At 30.9% G+C, this 27,999-nt stretch overlaps 2 protein-coding genes across 2 annotated transcripts in view; both read right to left on the bottom strand.

Annotated features, from left to right (window-relative positions):
- Nucleotides 1-27,999, bottom strand: part of LOC134706421 (5-hydroxytryptamine receptor-like) — a 69,823-nt gene that overhangs the window by 15,507 nt on the left and 26,317 nt on the right. Inside the window, exon 2 of the mRNA XM_063565341.1 lies at nucleotides 22,695-22,754. The gene's annotated coding sequence lies outside the window, so the exon portion shown is untranslated. The remainder of the gene's footprint in view (nucleotides 1-22,694; nucleotides 22,755-27,999) is intronic.
- Nucleotides 6-2,720, bottom strand: LOC134704821 (uncharacterized). Its single transcript, XM_063563603.1, has 2 exons — nucleotides 1,602-2,720; nucleotides 6-623 (listed from the first exon to the last, which is right to left on the bottom strand). The coding sequence occupies exons 1-2, from the start codon at nucleotides 2,718-2,720 to the stop codon at nucleotides 6-8; spliced, it is 1,737 nt and encodes a 578-aa protein (XP_063419673.1).

Raw genomic sequence — 27,999 nt, 5'->3', positions numbered from 1 at the left:
GTAGATCAGTCACTGTCTGAATCAATAACCTGAACACGTCTGCGCTTGGGTTTTGGACCAGCATTGTCATCTTGGCAAGTACTTGAAGTAGTTGAATTTCCAAAATTGAAATTGAAATTTCCTCCATTTATTATAGTTCCCTGTGGAAAGAGCATTGCTGAATTTTTAAGTTGAGAAGTGTCTGCATTGTTGTTTTGATCTGATTTAGTTGGTACACCTGGACTTTCAGATCTTTGTTCTGGTTGACCTTTACTGTTTGATACTGACTCGGAAGAACCACCATCTAACACATGTGCTATTTCTTTTTGTTTCTTAAGACTGTTTTTCTGATATGATAAGAGGGATTGAATGTTTTTATGGCCTGTATGCTGTTGAACAACAGTTAATGGAAGGCCCTCTTCTATAAGACGTGTTACAGCTGTCCTACGACCAGAATGATTTGTAAGTTTTTTGTCTGTTATGTTGGCTTTTGTTGCTGCAGATTTCATCAGTGTGCGAAGCTTTCCTTCCCCCATAGGCATGTTTTTGTACCAAGTGACCGCTTTGCCTTTTTTAGAATGGTTTATTCCAAGATAAAATGGACTGGTGTCATTCTGCATTTCTTGCGGTCTGTGATTTTTATACTGCAAAATTATTAGTAACATATTACAAAAGATATACATTGCTAGAAAATTTAGACAAACTATTCGTTTCAGGATGTTCGCTACTCTTTTTATATTATTTTTTTTAAAAGACTGGTATAAATTAATAATATTCAAATACAGGATTGCAAATTAAGGGTCTTTTTGGTTGTTATTGAGATGTAAACCATTGGTAATTTTTGTTTTTAATTGGGAGGGGGGGGGGGGGGTGCGCATAAATCACAAGATTAATTATACATTGGCACCTTTTTCCTTTCAAAAACTATGAAATAATGACAATGACTTTAAATACGGTATACATTGTATCTGTCATAAATAAAAAAAATTATAGCGGACATCCTCATTTGGCAAATGACAATAAAGTATCTTTCTAAAATGTATGGTACATGTACTTATGGTTTTGGCCTCAATTGTATGGTTCACTGAACTTAGTAATGTGATCATGTAATACAAATGGTCCATTTAATATCAGGTTTATAAAGCGCTTGGCATGGTAACAGTAATGAAGCAAAATATGTTCATTTTTGGAATGGTATTTCTTAATTGTATGTACACAATGTAATTGTAGTGTTTAACCTCAAATTCATGGTTCACCGAACATGGGAAATGCCAGTGCTAGTCTCTGAACTATCATATGGACACATTTTCTTAGTTTTATAGTAACATGTACCCTATTTACAACATTTTTTTTATCTGATCAAGTCAAGCTGATATATATTTATTTTCGAAACCTTTTACAAGATACACGAGTACACAATTGTATAAATTTCATACAACATTGCATACGTACAGATTAAATGTCCTTACTAGGAACTGCCAGTGTGTTGAGTTATTTTTCTATCTTAACACCTGATAGTTGTTGGATAGGATGTTATTGTTCAACTCATCGTGCATATGTATGTGTACAATATTTGTATACTCTTTTTTTGTATTCAACTTAATATTTAGAATATATCATACCTTCTCGTATGCAGATACATGACATTTTTCGGGATTGTCATGGTTTATCCATGCTTTAGGCGCATATGCTCTGGTATTTTTGCAGTTTGTTCCATCCCTTGTTTTTGTGAGTCGCTCATTATAGACCAGGTGTTTTTCTGGGGTAGCAACCAATTTAACATCCCCCCACTTCAACTGCCTATGCTCATGGCATCCACGTAGTCCAAAATTTCGTGTATTTAAGTACCACAGGAGAGTGACCAGACCTTCAGGGTTGTCCATGCCTAATGACCCTGCCTCTATCATGGTCTCCTCATCAGATAATTCCACTGCGTCTGAAACATATGGTCGGTTGCCCATTCCCATCTCTTTCAGTTGTTGTTTTTTTGCTTTGAGGCAATCTCTGGATTTCTTAAACTCATCATCTATTTTAATGTCATATTTATATCCATTTTGCTTCAGATATCGGCAAATCATGGACATGTACCCATCAAGTGTGCTGGGTTGATACTCATTGGATTCGCCTTCTTTGGCATTTTCTTTTCTGAGACCAACATAAAATTCTTGTAGATACTCATCTAACTGTTTCGGATCAATATTAAAGATCTCCTCTTGAACATTTCTGATACTTAAAATGTAATCAGTAAAAATCTTTACACAACTTTTCATTTTTCTTTTAGTATTGTCATTCTCTCTGTCAAGCATAAATTGCTCTCTTTCATTTTCATTTATCTGTTCAAATCTCTTGTTGAATTTATCAGACTTTGAGCAACTTGGAGGGGCAATACATGTAGCTGTGTTGTTGACATTTGAAGAACATGTAGCTACATTTATATCAGTACCAGTATTTGTTTCAGATATTGTCTCTAGAATTATATCATGAAAATCATTGCTGTCTTCCAGAAAGTCTATGTTAGGTGGTAAATTTGATGTGTGATTGATATTTTGTGTTGTATCTTCTTGTTTTTCAGTGTCAGTAGTTTGATTTGTCTTAAATGTCCAGTGATTGACATTGGGAATGTCTAGTGAAAATGTTCCAAATGGTTGTGTACTTAAATTTTCCTGGTATTCAAAGTTTTCTATGTTTTGTAAGGCTGTCTCTAGGTCGAAATCTGAATCCCACAATTCCGATGTGTCCATGGCTGAGCTTTTGGGATGTATTTTCAAAGCAGACGAAGAAATGTACATGTACGAAGAAATGTACATGCAGACAGACCTACGATGATTTGAAGTAGACTTATGTAAAAAAGGACATTTGTTATTTGTTATAAACATGATATGATTACTTTTATTAACTTCCAATAAATTATTTAACGGCGAAATTCACGGTAAAATATTAAAACGAGAAATCATCTTTTATTGTTGACATTTCAGCGCAGTCATTCGATAACATTTTTTTTATAGTTCCGGCTAACCTTTTCTGATTGGCCGACACTTTAGCGCATGAATTAGATTATTACGCTGTTGCTAAGGTCCTTAGAAACTAGCGATAATTTTCATTCTCACTCTACACGAGTGATATGAAAATTATCACAAAAAAACATCAAAGGAAAAATACAGATAATAGCGATAATGAAAGATATGGGGTACTTATCAACCAAACAATCGTATTTCTAATGTATCGTGCTTATAAGAAAATTGATATGCAAGAAAAGAGACATAATTTCTTCTTTTTACTTCCTAAAAGTGCTTTATAAGAGCGATTCCTTCGGTTATTCTAGATATATAGATACAAATAATAATCTGGCACATGTAGATGGTTGAGACTCCCTTATAAAGGTACACTAATACCAAATGTCAACAGTTTAAGAACCTGCATATAGTTTTAAAAAATATCAAAGTCAATCCCATTTGTTTAATTTTTTTTTATCATATCTTTTCAAAAAGTACGCGCCACAAACCATAACGTTTAGCTTATTGCACCATGCTACCTGAAATAAGGACAGAGGATATTTAGATAATAATATCGCTGGGTTTTTTTATGATGTTAAGAATAATAGTAATTTTATATATTGATGGTTGTCTAGTAGATCTGTTAGATTTGTTGTTGATGATTATGTAAGCATTTACCGATGACTTAAACATATCCTAAATATTTTGGTAAAGATTATTAAGCGCAAAAAAAAAGAGAAGGAAAACAGTAAGACAAAACACTTCACATAAAAACGGTTAAACTTGCCTAGTATATATGTATTTGAACACGATTGGTTTAAAAAACGCAATGATCTACTATTTGCTATTTTTTTGTGCTCGTTTTTTCCCTCAATGTCCTTATTTATACATAAATTGAAATACAACTTGAGGAATAATGAAATAATAAACATCATGTATATTAGTATTATGATTACTGTACACTAACTGACAATAATTCAGTCGTCAAGACACAAACTGATCAAAATAAATCATACTCTGATAAGGAATAAATACGAGTCAGTAATCTATTAAAGGGTCAAACATTTCCAATTCCAAGAAAATGAACTAGTAATTGTTCTCTTTATTATACTCTTAATTCGTGTTTCTTGGTAAAATCCTTGTATTCTACATGATACAAATATAATGGTTGATTTAATGTGCACTTTTAACGTCTGTTTCAATTATCATGTTTTGTTTCCAACACTTTCAATGTATTATTTAAACATACTTAATATATGGATAGAATAAATATTTAAATATCAAGATGCATGTTGATGTTACAAGGATTTTTATCTATTTCAATGACAGTGTCCAAAAAATACTGTTCAAATATAAAGTACAAGCAATATCATTCAAAACCATTAAAAATGTATGTCTCAGTTGTTCAACAAACTATGTCCGTTTAATTACAATGAACGAAAATGCAAGATTTCAACAAAGTAACAAACAATCTAACTAAAAACGAATTAAGATCTTGATGGCCTTTACATCTGACTGTCAGTCAGCAGGGGGTTCTGCAGCCTATTTTCTTTGTAATCGCAGTGGATACACAGTGGATACACACATTTGTGATACGCTCACGACACGTGGTTGGGGTTGTGTCTCTGAGTATCCTTTTAAATACACAGGTGTATATATATGCAGACGTGCTACTGTTTGGGCCACTCTTTTGACATGTCAAATATACCATTTGGGTACTATTTCACGAATATACTATAACATTGGTGTATGTATGTCAATGATTTATATATATTCATCTTCAGTTAAGCTGTCTGTAAAAACTATGTACTTATCTTTAAATCTTCTTCTTAAGAATGATTCCTGTCGTTAACATCTAATTTAGATGTCAATTGTATGTCTGATAGTTAGGAAATGTATAAATAAGTGATCGTTTTCATATGAAATTAATGCATTGGTAGGTATCTTTGAATACATCAATATAAATTCGGTTGGTTTTTAAAGGCATAGTCTGACGTCTGTACCAAATTTGCTCACAGTTAAAGCACATTAAACACACCAAAACGAGCTTAAGTTTGATACGGATACCGCTAAGCATTCTGTGACTGATTATAAACATTAACCTTGTTTGTCTCAAGACTTGAATGCCTCCTTTTATTGAAATAAATGTTTTATTTGGCATTTTGCAGACTCAGCGATCGTTGTTTCGATGGAGACATTTGGGCAATGTGTATCTAACTGTTTAAATGGCGGGATATCTTGTAACTAAGTATAGAAAATAATTACATTATATTTGTAATGCAAAACCGTGAAATCGTTTTTTAGCCAGAAAATGTTACAAAAACATTTAAATTCTAACATTCACAGATGAAGCCATCATACTCCATGACTGTTTATTCAATCTGTAAAGACAGGAGATTGACATGGATGGTTGGAGGAAATATACAGAAAAGACACAAAATATGTCATGTACATACATTTGTAATTACAAAATCATTTTTTTAACATAATTACAAAACAAGTTTTTTATTCAATGCATTATCCACCGATATAACGAATTTCATGACAGTGGCAATGTAGATGAAGTGATAAACATTGTCTTCAGTCACGATAACGCCTAATATTCACAAGACTACATATACAGCTCAAACCCGCCAAAAAAAAAAAATAGCTAAATTATTCAAGTGTTATAAAAAAAGCCAACATTTGTTACATGTCAACGAAAAGACCTTCGTCAATCTTCTTCTCAGTAGTTACTGCTGTTGCATTTCATACTGTTCATTTTTGTTAATCAGTTCAATTCAATCTTTTCTAAGGAAGTTCGCTCCTATTGTTTTCAAATTTTTGCAAGATATTCGGAATCCTCGGGTTTTATCTATGTAATGGCTTTTAAAAATTTTGCCCAATAACCCATACTTTTCCTTTCATGATTTTATTACATTTAGTTTCATATTTCAAAAGTCATATTTGAAAATCTTAGTAGTGTTTTCGTTGTTTTTGAAAAAAAAGGGGTGCAAATTTTAAATGTGAGAACAATCTAGAGAGAATTATTTCCTGCCAAATTTTAAATGGCTAATATATCGAAAACAAGCATACTGACCCTTTATTTTTTCCTGCTTATTTAGATCAATTATTTATTTTAACTGTCAATTTATAACAATCTTTTAAAAAGCGTGTTATTTTGAATCAGAGTAGCTAACATCCTTAACCAAATGTTGCTGGTCGTCAATTTGCTTTGATTTTAAATAAAAGTACCACAACAATTTTTAGACGAAGCTTTTTTGGCGTCCTAAATTTTAAGCCTGATACCTTTAATTCAAAGAATTTTCTTGAAACAAATGTTCAAGATTTATGTAATGGTCGCATTGAAATATAAATTTTGTGTTTGAATGAAATTAATATTTATTTTTCATTAATAAAACAAGCCGGGAAAAGACTTTTTATTGTTTCAACAAAGACTACTTTTACGTTTGCGACATGTATTGAAACATCAGAAAACTGTGAAATACAATGTTCCTCTGGTGTTAAGCTCTGGCTGCGGCACAGTGATATTTTGTTTCGTGCTTTATGTTTTTATACTGAAAATGTGCATATTTCAACGCTTTTATTCCCTATAAAACTAAGTTACGAAGTATTAATTTCTAATGATGACAATTTAAAAGTTTAAACAATGAACGTACGAACTTAGTAAGATTTTCGTTTGTTGTGTTTTTTATATCCCTACGTATTGACGTTTTAGCAAAGGTATTCATAAATATTGCGTTTTATTGGAAAATAAAAATAATTTTAAAGTGACATAAGCTTCGATATAGACAAAACTTTGAAATTCGATTGTTCAAATATTAATAAAAGTGGAATATTTTGTTATTTGAAAAAAATATCCCAAAACATTACTTATCTTTATTGATTTGCAAGTAAATAATTCATGCGGATTCGTATTCATGTGAACTTTAATATCATAGGATGGGGTGAAGACTAAAATAACACAAAGTGTTGATATATATTATTTAAGTATGCATTGTTAATTGTTTATTTTAGACTTTTTGGATTCTGAGTCAAGTTGTTGAAAATATTTAACAGCCAAAATTCTTTTTTCTATAATCCAATAAAACATAGATATAAATATAAAAGCACAGACAATCTCATCCTATCGTTAAACGCCGATTTTTTTTTAATGTCCCTTGGATTTCAAGTCGTAGATTAATTAAAAAAAGAGGGTCATTAAATTTTTGTTCACCATGTTCACTAGGGGTTGTATATGAAGGATTTTCTGTTAGTTTTACCAGTCAACGACATGGTTTCAAGTGGATCCATTGTTTCACAGTTCGAACAATGTTGATATACTTTTCATTTAATAACCGAACATGTTCAGTACATGCGTAAGGAATATCAGAACAGTAAATGGTTGAACTAAATGTCGCATGAATACAGATTTAAATGATCTTGGATGATTGATTTGTAATTCAATGAAACATTAGCAATATTTCTAGCTTATTTTGGTAAAATATTAACCAAATCGATTGTTTAAAAAAATATAAAGTCCACTTTTAGTAATGTTTGAAACAAAATAAATCATATTTTATTTATTTGTCCAGATCGTATTTAATGCCCACGTGATTTATGTCTGACATCCAAACCGATGGGATGGTATAAATTATATATAAAAATTACCCTTATTCTTGTGTATAAATGCTTGCTACATTGTGTAATTCTGACAATTCACTATGGCGTTTAAAATAATTTAGTATCTGCAAACGTAATTATTTTAAATAATAAATAAACTAATCGGTAAAACCCAAAAGGAGAAAAAAGGAGATAGTCAAATAAAGGGGAATTGTAATATTCAACAAAATATTTTATCAGTCTTCTGGGAACTGATATAAATATATATAAATCTTTATTATGACATACTGATGGTAATAGAAAAAGTAAAACGTGAGTAATGAAAGAAAAAGTGGGCTAATAGTGTCCGGGAAATCAATATTAAAGTACACTTGTAACTCGGAGGAAGACTGTTATTAGTTGAACGATTGGCGAATAAACTTCTTATTTTGACTTGGTAAGGGGATTAATTATAGTGTACAGAACAGTTCCTTGACTAACAGACTGTTAAAGTTACGTATACTATAAACAACACAAAATGGCTACGTTGCATTTTGTCAATTAAAGCAATGAGCTTCATACAATTAACACGCGAAAGTTATGAATTTGAAATCAATGTGAAAAAATCTGTAATAATTAAAAGATTTTCGACGTTTTATACAAACCACAACTAAGGTCAAATCTACGTTAGTCTTACATCTAAACGAAGGATTTTGAACATTTTAAAGGTCATTATCAATGAGACATGATTGCAAGGTTGCCCGTCAAACCCCCACCTAGTCACAGTTATGATTTTATCATATTAGAGGCACCTCTGGATGAGAACATGAATTGAATAAATTTTGGAGAAACAAGACGATGATTAGAGATTGCCACGTTTGTGATCATTCCAAATATATCATTCTTATTTTCATTTGTCATATATACCAATCACCATTGTAGTCATTTTTTCTTGGAAATGTTCCAGAATTAAGTAGAGAATCTGTTTTTTTTTCCAATGGTTAATCTAACAATTAATTAATGACTTCACAAAAATTACAGTATTCTGTAAATAAGAGTTGTCATCCTTTCCCTGGTTTAAACTAATGAAAAAAATCAAACATGTGGTATATCAATTGCTTGATTTATAATCGTTGGTTGCTTTACGTCAAGTGGCAAATAGTTCATGCATGGATCTTTAACTCAAATATTTCAACACATGTATTTTGATTACATTTCGAATGTATGTCATTTTAATGTTAACTATTATGTAAAACTGTCAGTTCTCGTTTGCCTTAATTTCTCAAACAAACAAAATCATTATGGTAACGATAGTAATTGTTTGTTCGAATATTTGTTTAAATTGAATCTTCGTAAAAATTATTATAGACCTTCTGTTTAAAAAGGAACAGAAAATTTGAGAAACAACAATCCAAGAATCGATCTATTTATTGGAATATTAAAATGAGCAGCTGTTGAAGGCATGTTTGCCCCAATGCGATAACTATCTACCAAGGAGCAAAAGACAACGATGTCAACAACTCAAGGGCACTTTTTGACCTTCAAGAAAATTAAAATTCATATTACGCTATAAAAAAAGTCCTTTAGCAGTTGCCTCTATTTATTTCTTTTTCAGACATTTGCCCTTTTATCCGCTAATGGAATATACTTTGCTAAGGCCGATTAACTACTCCTACAGTTTTGAAGTTGGTCATGATTTGTATAATTTAAAATATGTTCCACTGTTTCCCCCTCAAATCCACTGACAGTTCTAGCAAACTTTTTTTTCGTAACATGCATTCATATTATTGAGTAGTGCATATTGTCATGATTTTGAAAGAGTTGACAAAATAAATGTTAGTGGAATCAACATTTTTATATAAAAAGCATAATCTACTTACAGAATTAAAGAATATCTTTTATTTTGATATTTGGACGTAAAGTATCAATCGAACATTTTATTTTTTTGGTAAACGTTTATGTTTGTCCATATATGGTGCATACTATTTATTTTAAATAAAAGCGCAAGTTTTTATTATGTTTTTGTCGCGTATACGTTCTCCTTTAATAAGGCACCTTGACGTCTAGCGTCGCTTCCGGCCACTAGGTAAATGCAATGGTGTCTTCCTCGAATGCCAACATTTTATATGTTAACTATTCCTTGAATGCCAACAAAAATATTTCAATTGAAATATTTAATTCCATATCATTTTAAATTAAATGGTAAATATGAATAATATGAAGATTTAAATTGAACTATTGATTAAACTATAAAAATCATCAGAAATGATAAAGTAAATTTGATAACTTCTCAGTTGGAAACGCTACAAAGTTTTAAGAAAATCCATAAAATAGGGTAAACAGAATTCAGATGAGTTGCAAATATAATAAACAACTTAACAATATTATTTCATGAATAACTTGCAATACATAATATTATTACCAAGCAAAATATCATGAATAAGCTGATCAAAATAAAACATGGTAATCTAACACGTGATACAAAGTTTAAAGAAATTCCATGAAGGTATGTGGTAGTAAATTACAGCACGCAACTATAGAAACAAAGTAAAAACAAAATCAGAGTCCAAAGAGGCTATCGTAGAATTTGTGCAAACTGAAATTTCTCTCAATATGTTCATGTTGACTTTGTGATACACCACTTTTCAAAGTTTTGTTCGAGCAGTAACAGCAACAAATGATTTTAAACAACTTGACAAACAGGAATTAGATTTAGCTACCGCTAATTTACCTATCTGTTTTGATAAACATGTATTTTTGTTGTAATAACTACTTACACCTATTCCTGGAACGCCTACATAATTTTTCAGGTAAATTGTCAGTAGACCAAAGGATATTGGCATTCAAGGAATTAATTATAAACCAATGCAATTACTGAGAACCAAAAAATATTCACAGATAAAATTCCTGGTTCTAAGGTTTTGTATGGTATATAAATAAAGGCAACAGTATTATATCGCTGTTCAAAATCTATGAACAAAAACAAAATCGGGGTAACAAACTAAAACTAAGGGAATCGCATTAAATATAATAGAAGAACAACGACACAACATTAAAATGTAATACACACAGAAACGATGCATTAGACAAAATCCGATGAGAATAACAAATATAACATCAAAACCAAATACAAGAATTTGGGATAGAAAAGTACCGTGACACGTCTTATAGTAATGTGAATTTACACTCAAATATAAGAGAAAACAAACGACACAACGGAAACACAACGTTAAAATGTTACATCCACATAGACGAACTATGATATAACAATGGCCATCATGCTTTTATTTCTATTTAAATCACGTCATTAAATTTCATATTTAAAAGGATAAGTGAAGTTGTTTACAATTTAAATTTGACATGCTACATGTCCCTTCCTAATCTTTATTTTTTTTTAAATGTTATTCTTAACACTTTTACAGCTATTATTAAGAGACTTCGACCAATCTGACTCATGGGGAGGAAAAAGAAAGAAATAAATAAAAGAAAGGAATTAGCAGCAAGTCACAACTTTTGATGCATAATACGTGTTAAAATGATCTGATAATGTTTCATTGCAAGAAGTGGCACCTACAACTTTTGCATGGTTTTAATATCCATTTTAATAGTATTTTAAGTGATAGCGGCTAGTTTGCTTCATAAAAAACATGGTAAAAGCTTGATACTAAGAATGTTGGTATCAATTAGCTTGTTGGTTTCCGAGGAGAAAAAATGTTAAAATATATAGTGTCAAACAAAGTTACTATATAAAAAGCAATCAATGCAAATTCCTGGCATAAAAATTATCAATAAAGGTTGTTAAAAGACAATAAGGTTCTGTTATGAAGTTAAATTGGAGGTTATAGATAGTACTTACTCTAGGATTAAATCAGGTAATACGCATGTTTCTACACTTTTAGTTGTAATTACATTCATTCTTAGCATACGAATCGGATTTTATGTTCTGAACACGAAAAACATATACATAAAATATATATAATAAGCAAAAACACAGGTGATCACCCTTGTACAAAATTACAACTTATATTTTTTTGTAACTCTAATCTTTTTACAAAGCAGTGTAGAATAACAAAACAAATTTCCACCTTCAACATGACGAAAAAGGTTATTGACTTTTATAATTAAACGCTTTTAGCATGCATTATCTTCAATGCGCATTAAATTTGAACTCCAATCGGAAAACATATAGCAATTGTATCATCGGAATTTAAATACGATTATATAATCAGTGAAATTAAAAAAAAATACCACACTTCTGTTATGCTTGAAAGTTTATTGTTCTCCAATGGTTTTCATTTATAAGATTACTATCATGATATTTATAGCGAAATGCAACACCAGAGCCAAACAATACCCTTGGTTTTAAAATTCGTCCATTAACATCATTGTAAAATATATAGTGCCATTGTTATTCGAAATTTTATTAATGTACAATTTCTAAACCGATGCAGAACGGTAATGATAAAATAAAATACTGTTGTAAATTAGTTGAAAGTTATTAATTTTGCATTATATGTTTTTCAACGATACATCAATCACGAATCAATATGGTTTTTGTCCTACATGTATCAAAACATCAAATGTAAAGCATTTGCAATGTTTATCTTGGGAATTTTCAAATTTGATAGAATCAGTTCATGAATAAACAACAAGTCAAACATATTATTGTTCAGAAATTTTATAAGACCCTAGATTCACTTCAAAAACTGAAAAATAAAAAGATTCTTTTAATCTTATTGAATAAATGTAAAGTGCATGCAATGTGATTCCATTACAGTTGAAATATTATCAGTATATTTCACAAAAGGAGGTTGATTTACGACCCCATCAACAGCCAAACAAAGCATTTGATTCAGAAGCCTTTGAAATACATTTTTTTAATTGAAAACTCAAAAGGAATATTCTGAATTTGGCTGAGTTCAAAGCACTTTTATTATTTCCTCTACGGAGTGCTTACAAAAGAAGTCTGGAACACAAAAGATAATTTTCAGACGATTATCACATCATAAGGAAGACGTGAAGTAGTTTCAAGGTGATACCATCGCAATGTCTAGTTATACTACCTTGACATACACTTAATCTTATACACGGCAGACGAACGACATATATACATACCCGAAAACACAATCCTCCTTAATATCGTATACCATGTTGTGAATGAAATAATCAAAAACTTACAACAAATTATGTTGAATGTACTTTTACTCGGTATTTATGAGTTTGACGGTCCCTTTGGTATCTTTCGTCCCTCTTTTATCTTGAATCACGTTTTTCCTAAATTGGTTTTTATTTGTAAGTGAACTGGGCGCGATCAAAATATTAAACCAAATGAAAGCTGCGAGTGTAATTCCGCCACATCTTCAAGTTGTTTTTCATTATACCTTATTATTTTTATCATGAGAATTTGGTGCTGATTACAAAAATTTGATTGTTTCTAATAAATCTTTTCACAATGTGTTTAACTAGGAACGATTAAAAGCTCGGAATATTGTAAAGACACCTACTCGCTAATCGTTGTATTACAACAAAACAGTTTCGGTTTTATACATGCATTTTGTGCATTTTTATTAAATCACGGCACAGAAATCCATTTGAGAATTTGACAAGATTATGTTATAAAATCTTCTTGGGAGTGCAGGCGCCGATTTAAGACTGTAAAGAGACATCAGCAGATAAATACTTTGAACTAGCTTTCAGTAAATGTTTGACATATTTAGACGGTATTATGAGATCCTTGGTGATCTTTGGTTTTATATGTATCTTGTCTAGACTGGAAAACATCACCTCTTCAAATATGCGTAAAGCAATTGTCCAAATTCCCCCTAGATATCGCTTCAACTTTTATCGATGTCTTTGAGGGTTATTCTTTAGATATTGCTTCGGCTTTAATCGGTGTCTTTGATAGTAATTCTCTGATATCGCTTCTGCTTTAATCGATTACTTTGAGGGTTATCCTCTATTAATCGTTTAGGCTTTACTCGGTGTTTTTGAGGGATATCCACTAGAAATTGCTTCGGCTTTAATCGATTCTTTGAGTGCTTTCCTCTAGATATCGCTTCTGCTTTAATCGATGACTTTGAGGGTTATCCTCTTGATATCGCTTCGGCTTAATTCGGTGATTTTGAGGGTTATACTTTAGACATCGCTCCTGCTTTAATCGATGTCTTTGAGGGTTATACTATAGATATTGCTCCGTCTTAAATCGGTGTCTTTGATGGTTGTTCATAAAGACACATCCATGTATGCACTGCACAACTCTGTATATTCACATTACTCTATGTTCATGTGCAGTTTTTAATAATGAATATCGAAACTTCAAGGATGCCGTTATCACGAATTTTCTGTCAAGTCTACTTAGACCCATGTAATAATGTATTAATAATCGGGATAATCACCTTTATCGGTTCCTGTTTTAATAACATTTTCAGCGATATCTCATTATTGATAATTTCATAAATTTATAACAATTTAATTGTTTCTGTTGGCGATGTAACACTGATTCGTGATAAAGATAAATGTTGTATAGTTTCATAATTGGTTTTCACACAAATGACAAAACCATTTATTGGACTGCTTCCTTTAGTACCATTCAATATATTTTGCAATGGAATTCACAGTTCGTTTACCTTGACCATGAGCATACCAAATATTCGCCAACATTACATTACGCTTTATTCACAAATTCCCATTAGCATTATTAAAAAGTGATGTGGGGTATACGTCAATGGACCCAATGGCATAAAAAGAGGGATTTAGAGGTTATCATATGGGTATCTACAATTGAGAAATATGTAAACTATAGGTATTATAAACGATACTGAAGAATCAAATTATTAATGTTTGTTGTAAATTTCAATTATAAAATCTCTCAATTTTATCACGTTGTCTGTTTTTCGAAACTCTTTTGAAATTCAATGTTATAATTGATTTAAATACCAGGATATGATTTTGCTTCTATAGCCCATTGTGAAAAGACTAACACATGAGGTAATGCGTTTTCATATACTTCATAATATATGCTTTAACATCTCGGACTACTAACACAAAGGTTCCTGATTTGATTTCCGTTCCGGGATGAAAATTTCAGGGACTGAATTTTCGGCTCTCCCTTGGCACCATTTGCTAGTATAGTCTTGAGGAAATGGTGATAGTCCGTCGGAAGGGGACGATAAATGGATGACCTGTGTTAAGATAGAGCCATATCTCCTGCACGTTAAAGACACCCTTGAAGATTTGGAAAAAGAGCAGGCTAATACAAGGCAGCACTTGCACCCGCAAAGTGGGAAGGGATTAATATAAGTTGCAAAACTTGTTTCCCAATCCACTATAAATAAATATGTTTAATCTCAAACAATATTTCTTTTACTCCGTTGAAAAAAAATATGATTTGAAAGAATCAATATTTTGTTTTCAGTGACATCAATGTCCTTATTGACAAGGTTGCACTTTATTGTAAATTATACCGAACAAAGACAGATCGATGAACTATTTGGTTGGAATATTCATGATATGTAATATTATTGTAGAATGGATTATAGCTTTGCATGACAAAATTTGGGTTATGAATACAATTAAACAGTGATTTCTCAAATGAGAAAAAATATATCAAGATAAAAAAAAACACAACAACAAAAAATATGTTTTAAATCGAACAAATTAAGTTTGAATGTTGATTTAAACTTTAGTATCATATTATAAAGGCAATTGGTTTTTTTTACCAACCATTGTCATACGAAAAACATTCATTTTGGCATTGCTTATTTACACATGCACTACTTTATCCAACTATACCCATTATAGATATATACCGGGATTTGAATTTTGTATTTACGCAAAACGCGCATTTCGTCTACAAAAGACTCACAAGTGACGTTAAAAAAATAAAATAAAATAAAACGGCCATATAAAGGTCGATGGAGAAGCCATTGAGGACCAAAACTGCCTACAAAAGTTGCCAGATACTGCCATAATTCCTGATGTAGAAATACGTTATAATTGCAAGACTTCAAAATTTTGTTAACAGATAATTTATAAATATGACCATATTAGTGCTAATTCATGTAAACACATAAGTGCTGACTGATCAGTAAAACAACAAATAAAACGATCTGATGGTTTCACTACCTGCTCAGTACGTGCAACAACAACAGAAACAGAAATATGAGAATCCCACTACCTGACACATTCCACAATAGGCAATAAAATGCGGGATATAAAGAGTTTTCATTGTTATTTCAGAGTTTGACTATAGAAACTCAGATAAAACTTGTTAGTCAGGAAAAATACTTATTTTTCACACCTGTAGAGTGTTAAATTACAACAGGGGAAATCGTCCGTTTTCAAATTTCCTGTTTGTTCGAAATTCTGTGCAACTTCGTGAACTTTAATTCCTCTCTAACTTTGATCTTTTTCAAATAATACAGTTTTTTTCACTTCTAAATGGCAAAGCAGAAACGAAAGTTCAAAATTAAACAATTCCAATGTAAAACAATTGATGTGACGCGAAATGAAACATTTCAAACGTGTTGTAATTGATATCACATTATCATTATGGAAAATGGAACCCCTCAAACGTAAACCTAAACACGCCTTATCATTACGACAGATACAATAGGATATTATGTGTTCACGAGTGCCATTAAAAAAATATGCTTTTTCTGTCAATGTACAACAGATTTTTGTAGTTTTTGCTATCATGTACAGCATACATCAGTCGTTTTTGCTATCATCACAGCAGGTATCAGTCTTTTTTGCTATCTTGTGCAGGATACTTAGTATATCAATCTTTTTTGCTATCATGTGCAGCATTTATCAGTCTTTTTTGCTATCATGTACAGCACATATCAGTCTTTTTAGCTGTCATGTGCAGGATATATCAATCAGTCTTTTTTGCTATCATGTGCAGCATACTAAGTTTAATATCAGTCTTTTTTGCTATCATGTGCAGCATTTATCAGTCTTTTTTTTAGACAAGTGCAGCATTTATCAGTCTTGTTTGCTATCATGTACAGCACATATCAGTCTTTTTAGCTATCATGTGCAGGATATATCAATCAGTCTATTTTGCTATCATGTGCAGCATAATAAGTATATCAGTCTTTTTTGCTATCATGTGCAGCATTTATCAGTCTTTTTTTTTAGACAAGTGCAGCATGTATTAGTCTTTTTTTAGATCATGTGTAGGATATATCAATCAGTCTTTTTTGCTATCATGCGCAGCATTTATCAGTCTTTTTTGCTATCATGTGCAGCATTTATCAGTCTTTTTTTTGCTATCATGTGCAGCATACTAAGTATATCAGTCTTTTTTTAGATCATGTACAGCACATATCAGTCTTTTTTGCTATCATGCGCAGCATTTATCAGTCTTTTTTGCTATCATGTGCAGCATTTATCAGTCTTTTTTTTGCTATCATGTGCAGCATACTAAGTATATCAGTCTTTTTTTAGATCATGTACAGCACATATCAGTCTTTTTTGCTATCATGCGCAGCATTTATCAGTCTTTTTTGCTATCATGTGCAGCATTTATCAGTCTTTTTTTGCTATCATGTGCATCATATATCAGTCGTTTTTTTCAATCATGTACAATCATCAGATTTTAGTCGTTATATAATCAGGTACAGCAGATAGTTTTATTTTGCTTTTACATACAGCAAAATTCAGTCAGTGTTTCCGATTGTCATTGCAAAACAATGAATTTTGTAATCGTGTAGATGTATAGATCACCGGTAATAGGATATGTTATATATGAAAGAATAGATCATGAAATAAATAAAGATGTCAGACAATTTATCAAACCATGGAATGATATTCCTAGTAATTGTGATGTTAATTTTACAAATTAATCATTTGATAATTAAACAGGGTTTATTTTATATAAACGATAATAATGCATGATCGTATATGACAAACTTATCATAGAGGTAAGGCTGTTATAATGAATATCCTTACGTTTGTACAATGTACAACATGGTAAAATACACCTTCTAAAAAAGAAGTCACACGAAAGAGCACCAATGAACTAACCCACCCCTAAACAATAACAACAAAAACAGATATAAAAAAGAACGAGTTGTAACAAATTAAAGTTTAGATTAGAAAGCAAAACTCAGTGCAATCCTGGCTTATAAGATCATACGATAAATTATTTCTTGTTTTTCTAACGTCCAGTGACGAATATTTCATTCAAATTAAGAGTTAAAACACATAAACAATTATACATTAAATAAGAAGGTTCTACAAAGTAAAAGCAATTTTGCTTGTTTCTGAATCCTACATATTTATATCAAGTGTATGGTATGTGATGGTATATTTTAATCAATATTGTTTAAACTAAGGTTCTTCCAAGTTGGTCATATTTCTAGAAGTTACAATTCTTGGTACACAATACTATATTTAGTTTATTTATACGGTAAAGGATATTGGTGATCTAGACGCGATGTGTATATCAAAACGGAGGCGAAAGCAGGTGGTCTGAACAAAGCCAGGAAAAATAAATTAATGCTGCAGTAATTATATATGATCTTACAAGAACACATATGTTTTCGACACAAGATCTTCATAGAAGCGAATCAGATACTTTTAAAAGAAACCATAACTTTTTGAAACAAAATAATCAAGCTTGTCATAAAGTTTTCTGTTCGGATCTCTAATTTGTTTTGACAGAGGTATATTTACGTATGAAGGAACTAATCAAATTCGAAAATGGAAAAAATCTGTAAAACAAAACAGAAAGCGAAACTTGATAACGGACGACACGTAATTATCTTAAAAGTTAATTGTATATCGAAACTACATGTAGGTACAAACATAAACTTTGGTGATATTAACACTTTTAAAAACATATAAATACCTATGCATATATGTGAATTAAAAATAAGAAGATGTAATATAGTTTTTTTTGTAATTTATTTTTATTTTATCTGAAGATATTATATAGTTGACACTGAGAAAACCTTCCAACAGAAACCAAATGACACAGAAGTTTACAGTGAAAGAATAGGTCGCGAAAACAATAACAACGTCAGAACCAATGGGGTTCGTGTTGCTTATTCTTTAGTTTTCTATGTTATGTCATGTGTACTATTGTTTGTCTGTTTGTTTTTTTCATTTTTAGCCATGGCGTTGTCAGTTTATTTTCGATTTATGAATTTGGCTGTGCCTTTGGTATCTTTCGTACCTCTTTTACAACTATACGACTTCATCACTGAGCAAAACACATACCAATACATATGTAAATGTGAAAGGTAAAATTCTGCCTTCTTGTAAGATAAATCATGTATTTGGATGCAATTTTGAAGTCATAATCAAAAGCTTCGTTTATGTTTACAATTGTATCCCATTTCCGTATTTTATATTGGCAATACTTTAGTAGAAAATACCCGATTTGACATCTTCGAATTAGTTTTGAAAAACAAATCGATTAATAGAATATTATTATTTTTCAAATTATATTTTCTCGAGCATTACTTAATCTGTAAACTTTAAGATTTACTTTAAGAAACTTAAATTACAATCCACAAATGAACTTTGCAACATGTATAACTCTTTTACTGACTAATTTTGCCAAGTCCTTGGTGTGACAATTTTGAGATGAAATGGAAAAATAATGGAAAGCGAGTATAGAATTTGTGCTATGAATCAATGTTAACGTGATTATTTTATGAGCACTATTGATTTTGATGGTTCTCTGGTGACTTTTCCCAGGACATATCAACAAACAAACGATTCAAAATATTCTGATTTCTTATTGTAATACATTGTAGAATAACGATTTTAATTGGTAAACACGTTTTCCTTTAATTTTCCAGCGTTCACGATATTAGCCCTCTTCTTTAAAGATTCATCAAAATATCTTTACACAAAAATATATATTGAAGGGAACTATGTTATCCATATTTTGATGACAAATATTGGCGAAAGAGTATGGACATCCCTCCAATAGTACCTCGTATCAATTCTAACAGATGAAGCAATTTTGAGTAGTGATTTTTGTTACGATAACAAGGTAAAGCAATCTGTATACGGAAGGTATGCATTATTCTCTTTAGTCCCAGTGGTAATAGCCAATATACATATTTGATTCTAAACAATCATGTAGTATTAAGTTTGCAATAGACATCGTTGAATCATAACAATTTCTGGCATCGACTTGAAACCAACACTAGACACAATGACTTTGTAGATAAGCTACGGAATTTTAGTGACAGACTCTGACCACGCAATTAAATACAAAATTGTATTTTACGGCATTGAATTACTCAACGATACCCTATACTAATAATATGGTTTATTATTTAACAAAAGGATAGACATAGGTATTTTTGTTCGAGAAAGTAATGCGCGGCGTTTCCACATTAGAAATATTGGACTTCGTACCATAAGTCACATAAATGGTAGTCCGTCGGGGTCTCTGCGCGAACAGAAATCAACAATTCTCGCTGAATATAAGTTCAAACCACCAGTTTAATTGGATATGGCCACTTTAGATTTTTTGTTCATGTATCATATTTTATTGAAATCTGTACATTTGTTAGTTTAAAACATTAAGTACCGGTACCTTATCCTGGCCTCGTTATATTTATAAAGTTTTTAGTTTTTGTTAGTATTAGTATCAGATTTATTATATTATAGGAATAGACATGATCGATCGCCGCTAAAATCATAATATTCTAAGTGCTTCAAACAGGTCCCGCTTGTGTTTTTTTTTAACAAACCTTTAATAATTTGCGTACTGTAATATTTTTTATTATTACCACCACGACCTTGGAAAAAATGTTCGTAACTATTATCAAGTTTGTATTTAAAAAACTTGATGAATAATTTATAAAATTCCTAAAGCAAAGAGTCTTAATTAAAATTGCATGGAAACTTGCCAAAACTTTACCATCTTGTTTTCGTAGCTTCCATTACTAAATCTGTTTGCAGTTTTTGTCATGGTCATATCTTCTATATATCCTTGTTTTAGTAAAACGAGGTTTGTGTTATTATCATTAAAAGGCAATTTGTAGTGTTGACTTTACCAAGTCTTTTATAATTACATGAATAAAACACTGTAAACATAATTATCAAAATGGATTTGCAAGTCCAAATAGTTTTTAGGAAATTATTTCAATCTATCAAGAGTTATTGTTCATGATATTTGTTTAGTTAACATCGTTAATTAAATTATGTTTATTAGAAAAGGGTTAATTGATTAGATTAAACCGCAACATTAATGGCATTAACTGTAACATATAAAATGGTATGTTTCAAAAACAAGAGCGAAAGATACCAAAGGGACATTGAAACTCATAAGTAAAAAATAAACTGATAACGTCATTGGTAAAAAATAAACTGATAACGTCATTGGTTAAAAATAAACTGATAACGTCATTGGTTAAAAAGAAAAAGACCAACAGACAAACAACTATATAAATAATGCTTTTGAAATTTAGGCAGAGTTTCATCATGATATATTTTAGCGTTCTATACAACACTATGATATCGACTAACACTGCTTTCAACTTGCATGCATACTTAGCTTTCTGTTGTTATTTGAGTATTATGTCAACACCCGAAGGGACTTCTAGTTAACCAATAACAGAATCGACAATACTGTTATCTAATGTGTTCTAATGGGATCAGATTTTTACCAACAGTAGTAACACAAATACTGTCTTCGGTGGAGCCCTGAACATGCTGAAGCAAATGCTAGTTGTTCACTAGCAGTGCCGAAATACTGTCATCGGGGTTGTCCCGAATGGACTATTAGTAAATCGCCAGTAGTACTTAAAATAATGTCATCGGGGGGCATCCTGAATGTACTGCTACGTATTGCAACGGTTGTTTCTATTGTTCCCTTCGGTGACTCATATACCATGGGCATAAACATTTCACCGGTACAGTAGTGGTTTATTGTTTTGAAAGTTTTCTACGTGACTTCTAGCCCATACAAAACGATTTCGCCCGTGTAATACTTAAATACGTATGAAATGACACATACTACGTGTTTATGAAATATCGTTCACCCTGTTCCGTTCATAAAAATACAGACATAAAAACAGGAAGGACAAACTCGAATGTACCTGATGGAGATGTCGTGCATATAACAGCTAGGTAAATAAGTCTTCCCGGCAACACAAAACATGATTGGGTATGTGTCAGCACTAAACATATTTGTATAAAGCCTTTTGCGTATTGTTCGTAAATTGGGTTTTAAATTGTATAATGATTATAGATTTGTCTTGCAAACGGCAGAACATTTTCTTCTAAATGATGACCTCGTACGATAATTATATATGTGTACAAAATCTGACAGACTAATTTACTGGCATTCAAATAAAGGTTCAGAGCTACGCTTTGTACAACAGAAAACATGGAGACATAGTTTATGGAAGCAATGTCCTATGAAAAATTGTAAAAACAGTCAATTTCAAATTTAGTATGGATCTTGTACATTAAAAAGATATTGAAAAAGCCACTTTTAACCATCATGTGTGAAATATTGAAATACGTTTCATTATTCAGTCAGGTGTTTCAATTGCCATTTGATGTGATAGTCCTTACTTGGTTCATTTATGTCCCTTACTATAAAGTGAAGGGAAGATGACACGCAGATTAGTCTCTTTTTAGAATTGTACTAAGACGTAAGTGAAATTATCACAATTTAGATAAAAACGGCTTTAGTGGTGTTATGTTTTGGTTGACTTTTAATGCTTAATGGAAAAAAATGTATAACAGATATATCAACATGATTGATGCCATAAATAAGTTTCATTATTAGAAAAAAATCAAAATGTGTTAACCTATTTGATATTATATCAAAACTAATATTACAACACTAATATGTCGTCATCTCCCACTTAGGACTTCTATCGAGTTCTATATTGATAACATACCTTCATTTATAATTAATAGAAATAATTAATGTGTAAACATTTTATGGAACTGAGATATGATAATCGGTTTAGTCAATTTATGATGCCTTAAACGTGACAATGATATGAAACGGATATTGCAAAAAAATGAAAAAAAATGAATAATATATTGTTTTTCTCCCCCTTAAATCGTGCATTTCAAACTGTCAGAATGATACATTATTATATAATAGATAAAACATAACACAGGCATTTTTACAAATAATTAAATGCGTCTTACCGTTTATTTGGATTCTTTGCGTAAAATGAATCAGTAAGTCCATTCGTGTAAAATACAGTTCTGAAACAAAAAAATACTTTTGTTAACTACACAGAGTCTGATACACAAACTTATACTTTTTATACATAATAACGAAAGTCCAATGTCGCCAATACAATCGTAGAAATATAACTAAACTGAGGTATTGTGTCAAATATATTGAAACCGCGTTAATTAACGAAGAAAATCCCAACAACTATCGCTACTGCAGAAATGATATAACACAGTATTTCTTTCCCTTACTTATTGACAAACTTATTAAAACATACAATATGTTGACTTCCCATGACAAAAGTAAGCATCTGAAATTAACGAATTCTCTGATCATGCTGCAGGAAAAAGTAAACAATTAAAGATCACTGGAGAAGTTTATCCATTTCACAGTCATCTTTGATTACAGGGTTTAAACGCCTGTGGTAGTATTGATTCTGGGAATATATCACATGTGTGTGATCAAAACTTAAAAATAATCAAATTGAACATTTCTTTAGAAATGTTCGTCAAATATCGTGTGATTGTTTAATTTGTCATTTTTCTACTTCGGGTTCGTAATGTGACTCCTCAATAGGAATACAAGCAAAGATAATTGAAAATTTAAGGTTTCTCTTCGTGATAATCTTCATATTATAAAAATCTTAAGGAAAAAGTAATTCAATTAAACTGAAGCCGTTTTATTGTAAAAGATTAAAACTATTTTAGCGTCAGATTTATTGCGATGTTTTAAGATGGCGGTTACATACGCGGAGATTTTCTTCATCATTTTAAATCAAATATGTATCATTCAAAGCTTTCCAGGATCAATGGTTAGAACAGTCATATAATATGGTTTTTAAAGTTAAATAACAATATTAATAATTGATTTCAGGAAGGATTTATAATTTGCATTACCAAATTTAATATAACCATACTTATAGTTATCAAAGGTTCCGGGCTTATTATTTGATACGTTTCGTCTAAGAGGGACGAAAGATACCAGAGGGACAGTCAAGACTCATCAAAGACGCTCACATCAAAATAGTTATACATACAAACACGTATAAAGTTGATCAGCATAGAGAATAAAAAAAATCAAATAGTTGTGCCAAATACGGTTGAGGAACATGTAACCTATGCCTTGGGTAAGAAAATCCTTAGTATTTCGAATAATTCATACTTTTGCAAACATTAAATTTATAATCATAAACATATAATTGATATTCATGTCACCGAAGAGCTGACTATATATACTGGACTTGTGATACCTCCGGGGACGAAAGGCCCACCAATAGTGGAATCGAAACAGTGGTGTTAAAAGTTATCAAAGGTACCAGGCTCATAATTTGAAAAAGTAAACTCAGATTAACAACACCACATATGTGCATGCATTGTCACTGACGCTAATTTTTGTTTTCCATTTTTCACCGGAATTCCCCTCTTTCTCAGTTTGTTCAGCAGTTTGGTATCAAAATCTCTATTTTTATTTTTTGGAGCTTATCGTTAATATATACTCATCTTTATATATCACATCGTGACATTAAGATGACTACATGCATTGTATTAGCGTGTGGACATTTCAAGGAATTTTTCCTTTATCATTTCTTAAAATCAATAAAAAACACCTCGATTGTCTCATGGGTTAGCGAATTTTAAGTTGTCATTTGCTGCTTCTCAAGTAAGCATGCATCATTTAGGTTTAGAACAAAGTAATTTTGATTCGAAGTCTGAATAATATCGGAGTAGTTATAATGTGTGTTTGAGATTGTCGAACATCGACATTGTTTTTCCGCTGATTGGTGCACGTTCAAAAGTAAACTCTTTATATCGGTAAAGTGCAAATAAGAATATAAACATACTTAGTGTACCTATATTTGTTATTGTCAGAAATGTACATTTTACATTGCCGACAGACGTTAACGCAATCATCTTTCAATGTTCAAATACTTACACTGCATTTTGTTTTTAAAAAGAGAACTGAAGTTTATATGTCATTTTTTATATTACTTTTTGAGACATTAATGTTTTCCTCAAACAAAAGTGAGTTGTTTGGTTAATCCAAGTTTTTACCTACCTATCCGTCCTGTTGTAGATATTAATTGTCTACTTATTAGTTTCTAACTTTATTCAAATCGAAAGAATTATGTTGTTCAATCAAACAAGATTACATATATGATATGCCCAGCCAGTTTGGACATAAATTGAATATGAAATAAAATGTAAAAAAGGTTAAGAGAAAATCTATACGGCAGCTCGCCAAATTTATATCTAGAAAGTAAAAAATCATAACAAGTTATGACTAGACATTAAGTAAGGTTAAAGTTGAAGTCGTAAGTCATTTTTCCTCGCGTTAGTATTCAAGCAGTAACGTTATCTTGACGTAAAATCGATGTCGTAGAGACGCTTGAACTCAATTTCCCATGTTCCCATTGTTTCTGAATGAAGAGTATATTAAGGGGAAGTAAATGAAATTATTATTATATAGCCATGGCAGGCAGTGAATTTCTAAACCAATCAAACAGTGTCATACTTCCTATTCATCACTCAAGGACACGTTAATGTTTGCATTTTAATGACTTATCCAAAACAACTTTTTATATTTTGTTATTTATTGATTTCCAAAAAGAACATGCTCATATAAAAAAAAAGTGACAGATTAATTGTGATTCATAAAAACAAATGACAGCTTGTTCGTTTGTTTTACTAATATTGAAATTGCATTGCATGTGGTACTTTTTTTCAGAAAGGCATTTGAAATAAATATCTGAAGACTTTCGAGTTCTCTGTGGAGAAGAAAACATAAAATAGTCAGTCTTTCTAATGGTCTTTTCTAAAATAAAAGATGTCTTTATCAATTACCTAAGTTATATGCTTTTAATTTTATACTGCATTTAATTTCCATTCATCAAATTCTAATGTTAGCAGAATCACCGTATACGCCTAATAAGTATTTTTTTCCTATTTAATGATAGGTTTGTTTTTGTTTTAAATTTTGAAATAAGAATACAAAAAAGTATAACTAAATCAAACTTCCCATTTCAAAGGGTACTCGTCTGGTAAAGTGACTGCCTTACAAAGTAAATCAAATGTAAGAAAGGTCCAGGACAAAACACAAGTATAATTTTGTCCTCGGACCATAACAGAACTTGATCAATCAGAAACACTAAGCTGTAGCTTGTGCTCCGGAATGATGCGCCATTTTCATTTGGTTACCTTCTTTAACTTGTTCGGGTTTTCTAATGCATGTTGCTTTTAATGTTGACATATGCAATTTTTCATTTTTGTTTTGTTATATTTCTTTGAAAATTGCAGTGTCAGGTTTATACAAAGAAAAACACTGTATGAAAAAGTGTATGAGTAAAGTATTAACATGGCTATCTTTTTATGTTAAAAAATATTTCTTAAACACTTTTTTTTTTAACCCATATCATCGACCTATTACATAAGTAAACTGTAAATTGTCGAACGCGTATGTTGTTTTAACGTGTTTGATATTTTTTTTAAGTCTATACAAAAACATGCCTACTTTTGATTTTGTTTGGTGCTTTTTATACCATTGTCCTTCTTATACAATGTACATTAATCGCGCTATCTGCAGAATAGGTCTGTTTCGAGAAAGAAGAAAAAAAAACATTTTGATATGTTCCGTGAATAGTTCATGCTAGGCTAGAATGAAAAAAGGGTACCATGTTATGACAAAAGCAGCGAGTTTGAATATTATTCAATTTGATTTCAATTTTTGATTTCAAACACAGAAAAGGCAATCTTGACATGTATTTGAAACAAAATAAGGCATTTGTAGTCGTTCGTTCCTTCTCCAACTACTAAGTTAGATTGAACAGTGAGACCTTCTATTGTGAAGCTAACAAACACTTCTATGATATTCTCACTTTTCCTGTTTGCTTTGAAATGTCCTCGAAAACATTGCGGAAAGAAAATGTCTTTCGCTTCTCCGTTTTTACTTCCACTACGATCCTAGCAAATTGTAAGTAAATATAACTCTAAACCAACAACACAAACATATATAAATGTTAAGTTAAAAGCAAACAGAATACAATAATACCAAACAAAATTATAAATGACACTCATATTCACAGACTTGAGATTTTTTTTAAACGAAAAGTCCCTTAACAAATGGCCATATCAAAACAAATTGATAACAACGGCTGATAAAAACAGACATAATGGTAAAAATGGTCAAAAATAGGGGTATGAACAGTATGAAAACATAAAAAATATGTCAACAAATAAAAATAAAAATACATATATACAAAGCGCATTAGGAAAAACAAAAGACAAGAATACACAGTATTTACCATAGCACAATAACACAATGACGGGCTGTTTAAGAACTTAATCACATCAAATGGGTATCACCAAAAATAGAATAATCAGTAAAAGTATGGTAATTTACACACACAAAAAAACAAATAAAAGAATACTATAACACAATTCAAGAATATACATATAACGAGCCATGTAAACAGTAAACTTTAGGGTTAAAAATGTACAACGACAAATAAAAAGTACACTATAAATAAGTAATTAAAACGAAAACAACGTTAATCTTGAATCTATACTTCAAGATCATCATGTATTATTTGTGAAGTTGAGAAGGAATATTTATTAACAAGATCTTCCGATGATCTTTTTTAGAAAGAAAAAACCGAGACACTCTTTGAAATAACCGGTTAATCAATAATGTTTCCTAACACTTATTTCTGCTAATTACACGAAGTACTGATATCTGTCAATTGAAAAACTAATCTAAATCGAATTTAATACTGAAAAGTGCACAAATGTGTGCATGTTAGAAAGCATATGATCTTTAATGATAAGAAGTAAAATATAGAGGGGAATATTTTTTTAACTGAAATTAGTTTATAATAAGATAGAGTATATCTTGGGATTGAAATTTAGTTGTATGGTTGTTATCAGTGATCACACTGTCTTGGAGTCTCGATATACATTACAGGTCGAACCTTATTTCATTCCATAGTAAATAATAGAAATCAAATTAATAATCTGATTTTAAAATTATTGATTTTGATTTCATATCGGTTTGACTTTTATTGGTAGGCTATGTATGTACTGTCACTTCATAAGATGTCAAATCAAATGATTAATCATTTGATGGATACTCTGTAAATAAAAACCGATTGGTTTTAAATAACACTTTCAAATTTTGCAAGTTTATTTAAATTTGGGGGTACCATTGAACTGTGCATGGTTATTTCAAAGTTTTAAAGACTCTAAATTGTTTTAATTCTCTTATCGTATGTACTATCTAGAA

Source organism: Mytilus trossulus, chromosome 2, assembly GCF_036588685.1.
Source record: "Mytilus trossulus isolate FHL-02 chromosome 2, PNRI_Mtr1.1.1.hap1, whole genome shotgun sequence".
NCBI lineage: Eukaryota > Metazoa > Mollusca > Bivalvia > Mytilida > Mytilidae > Mytilus > Mytilus trossulus.
This window is presented reverse-complemented; position numbering and strand designations above follow the sequence as displayed.